Here is a 14,071-nt window from a genome sequence, read left to right as displayed (position 1 = left end):
CATGGTGTGCCCGCGGAGGCCAGAGGATGGCCTGCACAAGTCAGTTGTCTCCTTCCACCGTGTGGGGCTAGGGATCGAACTTAGGTCATCAGACTTGGTGGCAGATGTCTTTATCCGCTGAGCCATCTCGCTGGCCAGAGAGTACCTTTTAGTTGCACTGACTCCTGGGGAAATTTGATCTGTTCAGAATTCCTGGGTTCTATTTTCATTCTCAGTGTCCTATAGATATCCCGTTGTTTCTTAAAAATTTAATATGATCATGAAGAAGTATGATGTCAGCAAATGTTTCCCCCTTTCCTGGTAACCTAATCGTTTTATTTCTAGTTTATTCTCTCCCTGGCATTTGGAGTAGTCTGAAGGGAATCACCAATAGAATATGGTGGAAGATATATGACTTCCAAGGTTAGGTCGCCAAAGATGTTGAACATCTCTCCTTGATCTTTTGGGTCCCTGGCTCCAGGGTAACCAGACACCAGGTCATTAGGACACTCAAGCAGCCTTGTGGAGAGGCCTGAGTGGACGGGGACCAATTTGGTAGCATCACCTTCCTTCTCAGGAAGTTGAGTGACTGGATTCCACCATGGGAGTCAAGTCTTTGAGAACATCATGCCCCACTAATACTGGATTGTAGCCTCAAGAGACATCTCCAGGCTGCTCCAGGCCCAACCTACAGAAAGGCTGAGAGACAATATGTTCTTCTTGTTTGAAGTCACTATGTTTTGGAGCGATTGTTACACAGTAATTATATAACTAATATATGTCCCCACAAGTAACATTTTTACTGTATATTTGTGTGGAGTCATCTGGGGGTCTATTATGTAGCCTTGATTTTTGTTTCTTTGCTACTCACTAAAGCAAACATACAGATTTTGAATTTTTGTTACAGACCTACTTAACCTCTATGAATCAGGTTCTGTAAAAAGATCATGATAGTTACTGTAATGTAAATCTTGATATCTCAGTGTCTTTATACAAGAAAGGTTTAGTTTTTTATGCAGGCAATGTCCAGAAGTTCAGATAATGAGGACTAGTTGGTATGGAGAGCCCTCTGCTCTCTGGTCGTCCAAAGGTGACATCTCCCTAAGGTGGCATCTAGAGTTAATTCCATTTACATTCCTAAATTTACGTTCATATAATCTAGGAGTTAAACCTTTAAAATATACTAAAAATTATTAATATATAAGTTGGAGCTTGTAACTATACTCACAACAATTACATTTAATTTCCCATATGCTTAAATGTATTTAGTAATTATCAAAAATTCAGCAAAGGACTTGCTCCACAGCTCTAGGACACTCCTAGGTGAAATGAGGGCGGATACGATCCAGCCAGAGCAGAAAGACTCTCCCAGTCAGCTGAGACTCTGGCGCCCACGTGGCCAACTAAAATCCACTTACAACCTGAGAGGGCTTTTTAGAGTTTCTGTGTGGTTATTTCGGTTCTGGGCGACCGGGATGAACAAGCAGCCTCCCTGCAACAAGTATGCTTTCTCTCTTACTCTAGCATCCCCAGGGAAGAACAAAAGGTGCACCTGGTTAGCCCATGCAGAGAAGCAAAAGGATAACATGGGCGAAAGCATCCCTAACATGACGTCTTCATGTGGTTGCCAAGGTTTCTCTGATGACGTCCAGGAATGTATATGCAAACCTCTTTTTCTTTATTTATGACAATGGAAACCTGTTTGCTTTCAAGTCTGGAAGCCTGGGACCATTTGGTGTAGCACAGTTAACAAAAACCCAGATACAGAAATTGAGGTTCAACCTGAAGGCCAGAAAAGCAAAACAGCCAGCCACCTCAATCTGAAATGGGGATCCTGCCTCCAATCTCAGAATGAAACTGTGACTGAGAGCTGTCTCCTCCCATCTTATGTTCCTCTCTAGTGCTGGGATTAAAGGAGTGCACCATTACCACCCAGTAGAGCAAACCAGTGTGGCTACTGGGATTAAAGGTGTGTGTCACCACTGCCTGGTCTGTAAGGCTGACCAGTGGGGCTGTTTTACTCTCTGATCTTTATGCAAACTTTATTTGTTAAAATACAAATGAAACATCACTACAGTTAGTGAATCACTTTCTCAGACATAGACTTAGAGGAAGTCTGCATTGTTCTGTGAAGGGCTTGGCCAGTTGTCTCATTCCTACCCTGAGTAATTCATTTATTTATTCATCAAATGTAACTCTGTTCCAAGTACTCAATATGCAGCAATAAGTAGGAAAAAAGCTCTGTCGTAGTGAATTAAAACATTAAAAAAATTACATGCAAATTTTTAGTGTTCCCTGTCTTTCTTCTCTCTCTGTCTCTCTGTTTCTCTCTCTGTCTCTCTCTCTGTCTCTCTCTCTCTCTCTCTCTCTCTCTGTGTGTGTGTGTGTGTGTGTGTGTGCATACATATATAGGCGCGTGCACACACCATTGCGTATTTGTAGAAGTCAGAAGACAACTTGTTCTTCCACCATGTCGGTCCTGGTGATCAAAATCAGGTCCCTATGCTTAGTGGCAAGTGCCTTTATCTCCTGAGCCGTCTCTCCAGCCCCAACAGAATAATTTGGTTAGTAAGGACAGCAATAGAAGGGTCTGCAAGGGAAGTAGCAGCTAACTTTTTCTTAGAGTCTGTGAGATTTAGTAAACAAAGAGACGTGGGTCTGAAACAATGTAGCGGTCTATTGGTTTCTGTGTGCCAGAACTATCTTTACTGGATACTAGATCTTAGTTCCATTAGACTAAGGCAAATACATGAAGAGAGAGGTGGGGGATGAGGCTTCAAGGTGGTTCAACCATGTGGGATTGCTGGAGCAAGCAATGTAAGTGACTTGGTCCATGTTAAGTTTAAAAAGGCAGGGGGAGGAGGAAGAAACTCTGAGCAGCTTAGCAAATTGAAGGAAGGCTAAAACCATAGCCTGAAGAACCAGGTATTTCCTGAAGATCTGGATGGTCTAGAGCTTGTGCCATTATAAATGAATTCCAAAAAATTTTCAGTTTCTGTTATTCCACATGAGTAACATTCTAGGGACTGTGTCTGACTGACCTAGACGATCCCCAAAGCTGATTTCCACCTGGGAAATCAACTAAGAATCCATCAAGAGGGGCTGGAGAGATGGCTCAGTGGTGCGGGAGAATTGTCTGTAATCTGCCAATCATGTTTTAAATAAATGCTGATTGGACAGGCAGGAAGTATAGGTGGAAAAACCAGACAGGAAGTGGAAATGATGCAATGAGAACAGGAGAATTCTGGGAAGGAGGAAGTTGGATTCCTCCCACTCCTGTCCAGACCACCGAGGAAGCAGGGTGTGACCTGCCAACTGAAAAAGGTACTGAGCCATATGGCAAAAATAGATCAGAATAATGGGTTAATATAAGCTACAGGAGCTAATAAGTAGCCTGAGCAAATGGGCCAATCAGCTTTATAACTTAGAGAGATCTCTGTGTGATTTTCTTTGGGGCTTACTGGCAGTGGGGAACTGGGAGGGACAGAAAACCCCCACAAGCAAGCCCAGCCCTCATGTTACAGCTCAACACTTAACAGCACTGGCTGCTCTTCCAGAAAACCTAGGTTTGGTTTTCAGCACCCACATGGCAGCTCACAATCCCAGGGCATCTGATGCCCTTGTCTGTCCTCCTCAGGTACTGTATACACATAGTTCACAGACATCTCTGCAGAAAAACACCCATACACATACACTAAAGGGACAGGAGAATCTACCAAGTCTGTATCCAACTGCAGAAGGGTGTTTCCTGTGGATAAATTGGGCTGATATAAAAGAAGAGAATACCAACAGGTAAAAAGAGAGTTATTCTCTTAGTGGGTGGGCACAAGCTACAAATGACTTTGCTAATCATAGGGAATGAAGAATCACTAAAGAGTTTTGACAAGAGAGGAGACATGATAAATCCCAGGCAGAGGCTTCTGACTAACTTAACCTGGTTATCAGGTTGTTTTCATACTCAATGAATCATTTTATGTCTCTTTTAAATGCTCAAGGAAAAGAAAGAGAACACATGCTTTCCTTTTGCTTCTCTGCATGGGCTAACCAGGGGTGCCTTTTGTTTCTCCCTGAGGGCTACTGGAGTAGGAGAGGAAGCATACTGAGCAAATCTCAGCTGACTGGGAGAGCCTTTCTGCTCTGCCTGGATCATATCCTCCCTAGTTTGACTTAGGAGAATCCTGGCACCGTGGAGCAAGTTGTTTGCTGAATTTCCAGGAACTTTGTAAGCCAGCTCTTCGGTTCGTTCAGTAGTAACAGCTAGATTGTATAAACCTAAAAATGGAATGAAGATAACATCTACTCAAAGCCTCCTATCTATTTCGCAATCATTTTTATTCCATGAGTCAGCTTCACATCACATCAACAAAATGCTGGACATGGGCTATGAGTAAAAGAAAGTCGTGCTATTTAGCTCACAGTTTGGGAGGTTCAACGGCACAGCACGTGCATCAGCTCAAATCTGGTGAGAGTTCTGTGGTAGAAGGCAGATGGTTAAAGCATATGCTGTGTGAGCAGCCATATTTCAAGCCAGAAAGCAGAGATATCTGGAAGGGGCCAGGATTGCTCCTTTTGTAACCACTCTCTTCTGAAGAGCTATCAGGAGGTCGCATTAGAACTACGAAGGTGTCAGATGGGAGCTACCGTGATGTCATGTGAGAAGGACTTCATACCACCGATGACCTAAGGACCTCCTACTAGGCCTGACCTCTTAAATGTTCCGCCAGCTGCTTGGGGACCAGGCATCCTATCAGATGGACTGTTGCAGACATTCAAACCATAGCACTGAGGTTATTTTTCATAATTGTGGAATATGCATATGCATTGTATGATAGGGAAACTTTATAAGGTGCTATTGGACTTCTTATTGCTCTGCCAGGAATAGCATACTGTAACTCAAGATTGACAATGGTGGGTGAATTTACACAAGTCAGGTAAGAAAAACCCACAAGCTTAGGGCTTCTTTACCTCAGAGAAAGCTATTAGTCATTTACTAGTGTACCTGCTCCCTTCCTTTCCCGGACCCCAACTCCAAGAATAACAATTAGAAACGGAGGCAGCCTTGATTGATGGGCCAAGAAAGAAAACAAAGGTGGTTAAAGTCCAGCTAGTTTATTTGTTTTGTTAACAATCTAACATGCAGTTATTAGTTCTGACACAAGAATGAGGAGGGTTGGAGAGTACAGGACCAGCATCCCCATGTTGCCACTCATGAGCCATTTCCCAGTGGCGCTAAGTCTGAATGCATCTCGACTTATTCTTTACTTGTGCTTCCCAGATGGACAAAAAAAGCACACAGAGATGGCAATGGCGCTATTTCTTTTCTCTCCAGACAAATTTCTGAATTCTCCTAGAATTTATTTTCTGCTCTGGAAATCTTCTGAAGGCTGGAGACTCCGGTCTGTCTCACGTCCACACGGTAGCCACGGCAGACAGTGTCAAATGCAGTGGAGACCAAGCTGTCTTCCAGATCGCTTCTCTCTCCTTACTTAACTGCTGGATCTAGAGTTACCTTTCCTTTATCCCCTCCCTTCCCCAAAGACACATTTAGTTACACTACAATAATTTCTAGAAAGGGAAACCTTAAACGTAGTTTCTAGGCACACACTACATCTTACAAAACATATTTACGCTCAGAATAGTTCTTCATCCTACCTGTCCTTACACTTTTTATCTAGACTGCGCTAACTTTGGCTGGGCAATCGTCTGCACATGACATGCACAAAGGGCTAGTTTGGAGCCAGGGTAAGACAGGAGGAGGATGGGACGGGAGGTGCTGTTGGGGTCCACATGTGCCCACTGCCCCTCAGGAACTGAAGAGGAACAGTTGTCTTCACTAGTCTTGTCCCACACCTTCCATGTGTTTTCAGCCGAGCGGTTCCTGTTTGCTCCTCTTTCCTTTGCCGTGAGTCAGACTTGGGGGTTGACACCTCCTTCCTCCTCTGTACATGAGCTCTGGTAAGATGAACACCTTGGCACTGCTTGCAGCAACAGATTCTCGTGTGATTAAGGATGTTGTTTGTCTGCAATGTGATTCTTAGGACTTCAGGACCATCCCCTCATTTTACTCATTGTCCCACTTTTTATAAAACGGTCTCTTGGTTTACTGAGCTGTGCCTTCTTCGGGAGTGACGAGTGTCATTGCTTCAGGTTGTACTTTAAAATATGATCTTACAGTTTGGACAAGGACTTCTTTCTCTTCTTCTTATTTCTACATTACTAAGTTTTTGAGAAGAATTAGACCTTGAGAAGGAGGAGGCTCCTACTCCCTATTACCTTAGAGAAAGCTGTCATTGAGGGCAGAGGGATGACAACCTGTCATCCCTAGAGCTAAACAGAGGTGGCCACCACATCTCAGAGTGATGCCAGTGATTTTTGTGGGTCTCCAAACCAGATTGATCTTTAGGAATATTTGTTCAATGCTGTGTCAGATGCCAAAGTCATGGAAACCAAATAGGTCTTTTTACAGAGCCCTGTATACTAGGGATTTCCCAGACAAGCTTGCAGCTCTAACTGAACATTGAGCGGCTCTAGCCTTCCTGGTGCAGACCTCCCCTAATGGGGGTGTTAGGACCACTATCCAGTCATTTCCCCTGGAAGGAGCCACACTTCCATTGTCTTCTAGTCAAGGCGTCTTTCATTGGCAGGACCATGTGCTCTAGGGGTTTAATGAGTCGGAAGTAAAGCTGGACCTAATAGAACCCCGAAGCATCTTAATCCTAATCAGTCATGATTCTGTGCCCCCAAACAGAGAGTATGGATGTACCACAAAGAGCACAGACCATCGAAACGGGACCTGACAGGACCTATGTGGCGGCCGAAGAGGAACCTTATTCCAGTCATTTAAATAGTTGCCCATCTGTCTGTGGTCATTGTATGGAATCAAAATGTTGTTGAGTCTCCTCTGAGGAAACTAGCTTCTAGAATGTCTACCTTGATTAACTCTTACCACAGAGCTGAGGGGACAGATGGAAGCCACCCACCTGTTCCCCACCCTGTCTTACTGCTGTTGGAGGAACAGCTCAGGAAGCGAGGTTCCAGAAAGCAGGCTCCAGGTGTGGCAGCCAACTCATCAGTTCTTGTGATACCCCAGAGGGAGGCAGGCAGCAAGTGCCATTGCTCCTTTGTAGACAGAAAACTGAGGTATAGAGAGGATAAGACGCAATGATGACTCAGCCACCGACTGGCAGAAACAGGAGGAAAATCCTGACCGCTGGGTGCCTGTGTCTGTTTCTTCCAGCATAGACTCTGTTTTGTCGGGAAGGCCAAAAGAGAAGCAGCGGCTTATATGGGGGCCCCAACAGGTGTGGGCATTGAAGCGAGGCACTACTTCATCTGACATCCAGCCAAGACAAGGAGGCCAGCAACCCTCCCTCACAGCTCCGCAACTGGTTCTGAGCAGCACTGGCAATGTCGCCTTAAAACAGGATTTAGTTTTCATTTCCTTTTTTTTTTTTAATTTGGTCTTAATTGAGGTACTGAGGATTGAACTCAGAGCCTTACACTCGCCAGGCAAGCACTCTGCCACTGAACCACTTGCCTCTTGTGTCAGGTCCTAGTTGGGATGCCCCCCCACCCCTGATAGTGATCAGAAAGAAGGTTCTTTTTAAACCGTAAGCACAACTGTAGGAGTGATGGGGCAGCTATGAGAGTCAAGGACACCCTGGGCTCTTGGACTTGGGATTTTTGCTACTGTTCTCATTGCATACGACAAGGTCTGTGCTGGGCTGCTATGACCTGGCAGGGGTAAGATTCCAGCAGTAACTGGAAAGTCGCATGTTGGGAAGGTAAACAGGGCCTTCCGTTCAACTGTTCCTTGCTCGATACAGTCTTCTGTTGAAAATTTGTTACTTTGGTTTTCTAGATAGATATATAGTTAGCTTTTCTCTTTTAAATGCAGATTTCTTAGGTATAATTATACAAAAGAAAAAAGAAAGAAAACAAACCTTTCATGAGTTTATTTCTAAACTGCTTTGGCTTAGAATGTGGCGCCAGGCAATTAGAGCATGAACTTGCCTAGGGAGGGATAGTTTTCGGAGGCTTATCCAGAACAAACATGTTAAAATGAGGGTGGTATCCAGAGGGCCGAGAGAGGACTTTCCACTCAGATGGTGTTGCCAGGGAGTAGGACTGATTGAAGGGCAGTTTTTCTGGGCTTGGTGTCCTGTCCAAGTCTCTGCCCTACTAACTTAGCTCCTCCACTTCCTACCCATCTCTGGCACGCAGTTCCCGAGGCATGGTGTTCTGGCATATTCGGCCTCTTGACGTTATGATTCTGTTGTCTACAAAGTTCACAGTGGGGAATCATGGATTTGAAGCACAAAGAAGTTGCAAGAATCTTACACTGTTCTACGTACGTGTGGTGCACAGCTTCGAGTCAACTCGACACAAGCTAGAGCCCATTTGAGAGGTGGGGACCTTCATTAAGAAAAATGTCTCCACAAGATTGGCCTGCAGGCAAGCCTGTAGGGCATTTTCTTAATTAGCGATTGACGAGGGAGGGCACCGCCCATATTGTAGGTGCTGCCTTCCTTGGGCGGGTGGTCCTGGGTTCTATAATAAAGCAGGCTGAGTAAACTACGAGAAGCAAGCCCTTTATGGCTTTGGTATCACTTCCTGGAGGTTTCTGTCCTGTTTGAGTTCCTGTCCTGACTTCTTTCAATGAAGGAAGACAAAGTGGAAATACAAGCCAAAGAAGCCCTTTCCTCCCCAACATGCTTGTGGCCATGGTGTTTTGTCACAGCAGTAGTAGCCCACACTAAGACAGCACGTTTGTGATGCTGTGTTGGGCTGCATTCGTGGTTGTCCTGGGTGGGATGTGAAGCCCAGTAACACGAATTCCTGCCTTCTCTTTAAAAGAATGAGATAGGTAGATACTAAGGTCACATTACTTGATTTTATCTGTATTATCTGTCTATCTATCATCTATCTATCTATCTATCTATCTATCTATCTATCTATCTATCTATCTATCTATCTATCTACCTATCTATCTATCTACCTACCTACCTACCTATCATCTATCTGTCTGTCTATCCTATCTATCTATCTATCTATCTATCTATCTATCTATCTATCTATCTATCTATCTATCTATCTATCTATCTATCATCTGTTCTGGAAATCAACCGAGTAAAATTGTTCCCTGTGTGAAATATGCATATGTACTTTATATTCTCCCCTGATTGGACTCAGTGTTTGAGATGGGTTGGCTGAGACCTATGAGGCTCCCCTTTAGTCTCTGCGCCCCGGGGGATACAGTGTGGACTGGCTACTGACTGCACATCCAGTTGGTGGTACTCGAGTAAGCCGCTTTCCTCCCCTGCCAGTTCCCCGCTGATAGACAAAGCTTGAGAGCGGCCTCCCTCAGGCCAGGCCTGTGGGTAGACGTCCTCTAGCTTGGAACTCTTTCTGCTCCCAGCCCTGGGAAAGGAAATGCAGATTTCAGGCTGAATACTGATGCTAGAAGAGGAGAATTTTTTTTAAAGGATTTTTGTTGCTCCAGGGAAGAAAACTGCAATTGGGCTTGAAAGCCTAAAGCCTTTTCATTTCCCGGGGAGAGGTTTGATAGCCTGTGTGCTCTCTTACTGTGCCCAGGGCATAATTCCTGCCAATCAAAGGCCCCACTGCTTTCAACCCGGGGGCACAGTGACCCAAAAGAACGGTCAGCAAGAACTCTGGGCATCTCCTGGACTGACGACTTAAAACATTTCAAACTGATAAAATGAAGTTGGGAAACCACAAAAAGGGGCCAAGACCACAAAAAAAGTGAGGCAAATTCCTTAGCAAATGTGGGCTTATTAATGTAAACTGCTGTTGCAAATTGATAGCCCATAGGTTAAATCTGGACACATTGCATTTGCTCCACGTATTGTATTTAAAATTAACGTGCTAAGATTTCTCTCTCTCTCTCTCTCTCTCTCTCTCTCTCTCTCTCTCTCTCTCTCTCTCATTTTTTTTTAAAGATGTCCAGGTATCAAGGAAACTATTTCCTGGAAGCAGCCAGCTATTGCCCCAGCCTTCACAGCCCTACCTCTCTGTCATATTCTATCATATCATATTAGAGCAGGGCCACGTTAGCTATTAAATCATCTGCTGGATCCTGCAGGCTTTTCAGTTTGAGATCGCTCATGTAAGATCAGGGGCTTCTGCTAGGGAAATGCTGGGTTTGGGGTCTGACTGATCCAGCGAGCTTGAGACAAGCCTAGTAAAAGGTTAGGAGGTAACCACAAATCTGACGTGAAGCTTTTCCATGGGGGAATGAGGAAGAGAGTAAAGCCCCCCATAGTGGTTGGGATAGAAGACAGGGCAGGCCGTGGAACCGGGAACTTGACTAGGACAGGGGGTTTACCTTGGTAGCCAGTACAAATGGGAAGGGCTGTCTTCCAGTTGTACAGCTTGCTCAGTTCTAAGACAGCATCTAACCAACTAGGGGTGGGGGTGGCCCCAAGGACACCGAAGGCTCCAAGTGTGTTGGCACGAGCTGATTTTACCTTGGTCTGTATTAGCAGGAGGTGAGATGTCTTTCTGCTGCACCACTTCATACGGTGAGATCGTCTGACCTGGCCCTGCTGCTGGCTTTGCTCAGCCTGCTCAGGGGCCTGTTGTCATCGGTCGTCAGCTCCGGACAGAGCCCAGGGGCCTTCTCAGCAGTCAGACCTTGCTTGGTTACCTTTTCAACTTGCAGGTCTTCTTTCTCCCCGTCCTTTCCTACTCCGGGGGTCTCTGCTTTCTCCCCATCTGGCACCGCGACCCTCTCTTGCCCTTCTGGGGTCACCTTCTCTGCCTCCTGCTTCTTCTCTCCCACTTCTGGTTCCACGGCCTCCTCTACAGGCTGCTCTTCCCCCTCAACTTCCGGGGCCCCCACCTGAGCATAAGAAGGCAGGGTTTCTTGGTAACCCCGTGACATATCTGCCAGGGGTCCCGCGCCGATCTTCTCCTCAAACTGACCGAAAGGCTTAGCTGAAAGTGGGCTGGTCTCCACCATTCCAACCTCAGTCAGAGGGAAATAGTGGGACACGATCTTCTCTTCTTCTAGAAGCTGGTAGCCCTTGGCCTTCTGGATGGAGGACACTGCGATGGAGTGGAGGGACTTCTCGGGGATCTCCCCCAGTGGCTGCTCCACAGGCCTCTTGAAGGCAGACCGGATTCCCTTCATGCCCAGGTGGCTCATCTCCATGACGTTGAGGAAGAGGGACACAAAAGCGACAGACAGCATGAACAGGATGAAGATGGTTTTCTCAGTAGGCCGGGACACAAAGCAGTCCACCACATTGGGGCAGGGCCACCGGCTGCAGCGATAGAGGGGCAGGATGCGGAAACCATACAGGAAGTAGTGGCCCACGATGAAGCCCACCTCAAAGAGGGTCTTGAAGATGATGTGGCAGACATAGGTCCTTAACAGTGTGCCCTCTAGCCGGAACTTCTTGGTGCCCTTGCTACTGCTGCTGCTCTTCCTGATGCTGGCCTGGTCCGGAGCGATTGGTACCCTTTCACCCCCGTTGCTGCGGGACTGCTGACACAGCTCCTCGGCTTCGCGGTCCTTCCGCTTCTCCTCCATGCGGACGTGATGTACCGCGTATCCCACGTACATCAGGGATGGGGTGGAGACGAAGATGATCTGCAGGACCCAGAGGCGGATGTGAGAGATGGGAAAAGCCTCATCGTAGCAGACGTTCTCGCAACCTGGCTGCTGGGTGTTGCACACGAAATCAGACTGCTCATCGCCCCACACAAACTCGGCTGCCGTGCCCAGGATGAGGATGCGGAAGATGAAAAGGACCGTGAGCCAAACTCTGCCAATGACGGTGGAGTGCTCGTTCACCTCCTCCAAGATGTTCCCCAGGAAGCTCCAGTCACCCATCGCTCACCACCTGGGAAGCAGAAGACAAAACCTAAGTGGTCGCAGTGCAACTCCGAGATGACTTCTTCCCCAGCTCTTGGAGTGCTCATCTTTCTAAGCTGATGGACCAGTCATAGGGGTGAACAGTCTTCATGGAGTGCCTTGTTTGTGTGGACTAGTGCTAAGGGACGAAAGGGACCGTGAAGGGGGTTTAACACTAGTCTATAAAATACTAATAATATCTGTTCTCATTCATCTCACAAATTGCTTGAAAGGGTCCTTGAATAAGTATCTGTATCACTCCTTGAATTTATTGTGATTTACTATGGACCAGAAATAGAAAGCTAGGGGGTACACGAATTTAAATCAAGACCACACGGTGATGGAAGATTCATGAATCATAATACTGAAAACAGACCTATACTATGGGTTCCTGGGCTCTTGACAACATTGTTATGAGAATGAAATTGTAAGTTACATATTCCAAAACAACCATATGTAATATTCCATGTACTATACATGATCACATATATAAAATGAAATGGGAGAGAATGAACATTTATTGAGCAATTTTAATGGACAGACCTTTGATACTGCATTAATTCTTTCAACCTAATCCTGTTAGACTTTAAGTTCTGAGGTGGTAGGGCCGTGCCTGTTGTATTTTCTGCTGCATAGCCAATGCCTGCACACAGCCCAGCACATAGGACTTTATATGAGTTTTTAAAAAACCAGTCTTCTTTCAACATGTGAGACAACAGGGGCCTTAGAGGCTAAGCAGATGGCCTTAGGCCAGACAGCGAAACACTGGCAGTTCCGTACCTGATCCCAAAGGTTTGATTCTCAAACCGTTAAGAAATAAGACCTGCGACGTGGGCTACACATTTCGCTGACATCTGTAGTCTTAATTTATGCTTTCTTTACTTGAGGTTGAGAGCTGGAAACCCCTCTTAATAGTTTTACAAATTGAGGGCAGTATATTTTTATTATTACCCCTTTAAATCCCAAGTGCAGTGAGGGTGCTCTCGGAGGGAGTTGTGTTACCCAAGTCCACGAGGACTGTTCAGTGTTTCACAGAACGAATAGGCTGCAGGGTTAGTTACAGGTGGTTGTTTAAATATAAAAGTTTGATCAGTAGGGGAAAATACCATTAAACACAATGATATATAATGTCTCTAGCATAGCAGGGGTTGGCGGGGAGAGGACCGAATTGACCAGGAGGGTGAGTACAAATGGTGCCACTCATTAAAGACTCCGGTAAAAACAAATAAAGCCTCCCCCATCACTTCAGGCCAGTTGTCCCTCCACGCTGAACATCTCTGAAGCTGTGGACTCACTCATGCCTGCCCTAAGAACAAGACAATAGCTCCTATTGGAGGAGCCTCCTCTGGGTTTCTTCTGGCCATCATCCAGAAACAAACGAGAAACATCACAGTTGGGTGATCCATCTAAACATCAAGCCCACACACGAGACAGATCCAGGGAGGTTGGTTTCTTGTTAAGTAGTTCTGTTTTCTCCTGTAAGACTTATTATTTCTGTGTACTTAATCTTACTCCCTAGAACAGACCATTCTTGAACCACTTTCGGCTTTATCTTCCATGACCCGTCACAGCACAGAGCAAAGCACTTCAGAGTGAGGGGCTTCTCTAGATGCCAGAGGATGGGACTGAGGGTGATGGATTTAAGATCTGAAAGTCTCAGCTCCCATAAAGACAATTCTCACCCCAATTCAGGGAACCTTCAGTCTTCTTCTACCTAGCAGTAATGAGAGCAAGAACTCATTATAAATAATAATCAAGGTTATAAAATTTAGAATAGACAAGAGGATTTTCAAGGAAATGCAAACACCAGGGGAAAAAAAGAACAAAGTAAAATGATCCAAACTAGCTATCTTGAACCAAAAACCAATCAGCCTTCCCGTCAGCTGGGGCAGATGGTGCTTGTTTTATGAAACTTTGGGATATAAATGGGTAGACAGTGACCCTTAACACAACACACTGTGTTGTGTTACACGGCCATGGCCCAAGACCTTCCTACAATGATATAATAACTTCTAAAAGTCAGAGCAAAGCGTGTCCTTTGTAACTCATCCTGCTACATTAGGATTGTTCTGAATTTTTATTTTTTCCCCTTATGTCTACTCAAGAGTTTTGTGCCAAGTTTCAGGCAACTGTAACTTAGGACAAAATCTCCCTACTAGCATGGCAGTGAAGCAGGTCCCTTCTGCTGTTCAGGGGAGAGGGTTTAGAGAT

The 14,071-nt window shown here is 45.6% G+C and overlaps 1 protein-coding gene across 1 annotated transcript; it reads right to left on the bottom strand.

Moving 5' to 3' along the window:
- Positions 1–10,222: 10,222 nt before the first annotated feature.
- On the bottom strand, positions 10,223–11,839 carry Gja8 (gap junction protein alpha 8). Its single transcript, XM_075978059.1, has one exon. It carries the CDS (start codon positions 11,837–11,839, stop codon positions 10,517–10,519), a length of 1,323 nt encoding a protein of 440 aa, XP_075834174.1. The 3' UTR covers positions 10,223–10,516.
- Positions 11,840–14,071: the final 2,232 nt, after the last annotated feature.

Source organism: Microtus pennsylvanicus, chromosome 7, assembly GCF_037038515.1.
Source record: "Microtus pennsylvanicus isolate mMicPen1 chromosome 7, mMicPen1.hap1, whole genome shotgun sequence".
Lineage (NCBI taxonomy): Eukaryota > Metazoa > Chordata > Mammalia > Rodentia > Cricetidae > Microtus > Microtus pennsylvanicus.
The sequence above is the reverse complement of the archived record's forward strand: the minus strand, read 5'-3'. Positions and strand labels throughout refer to the sequence as shown.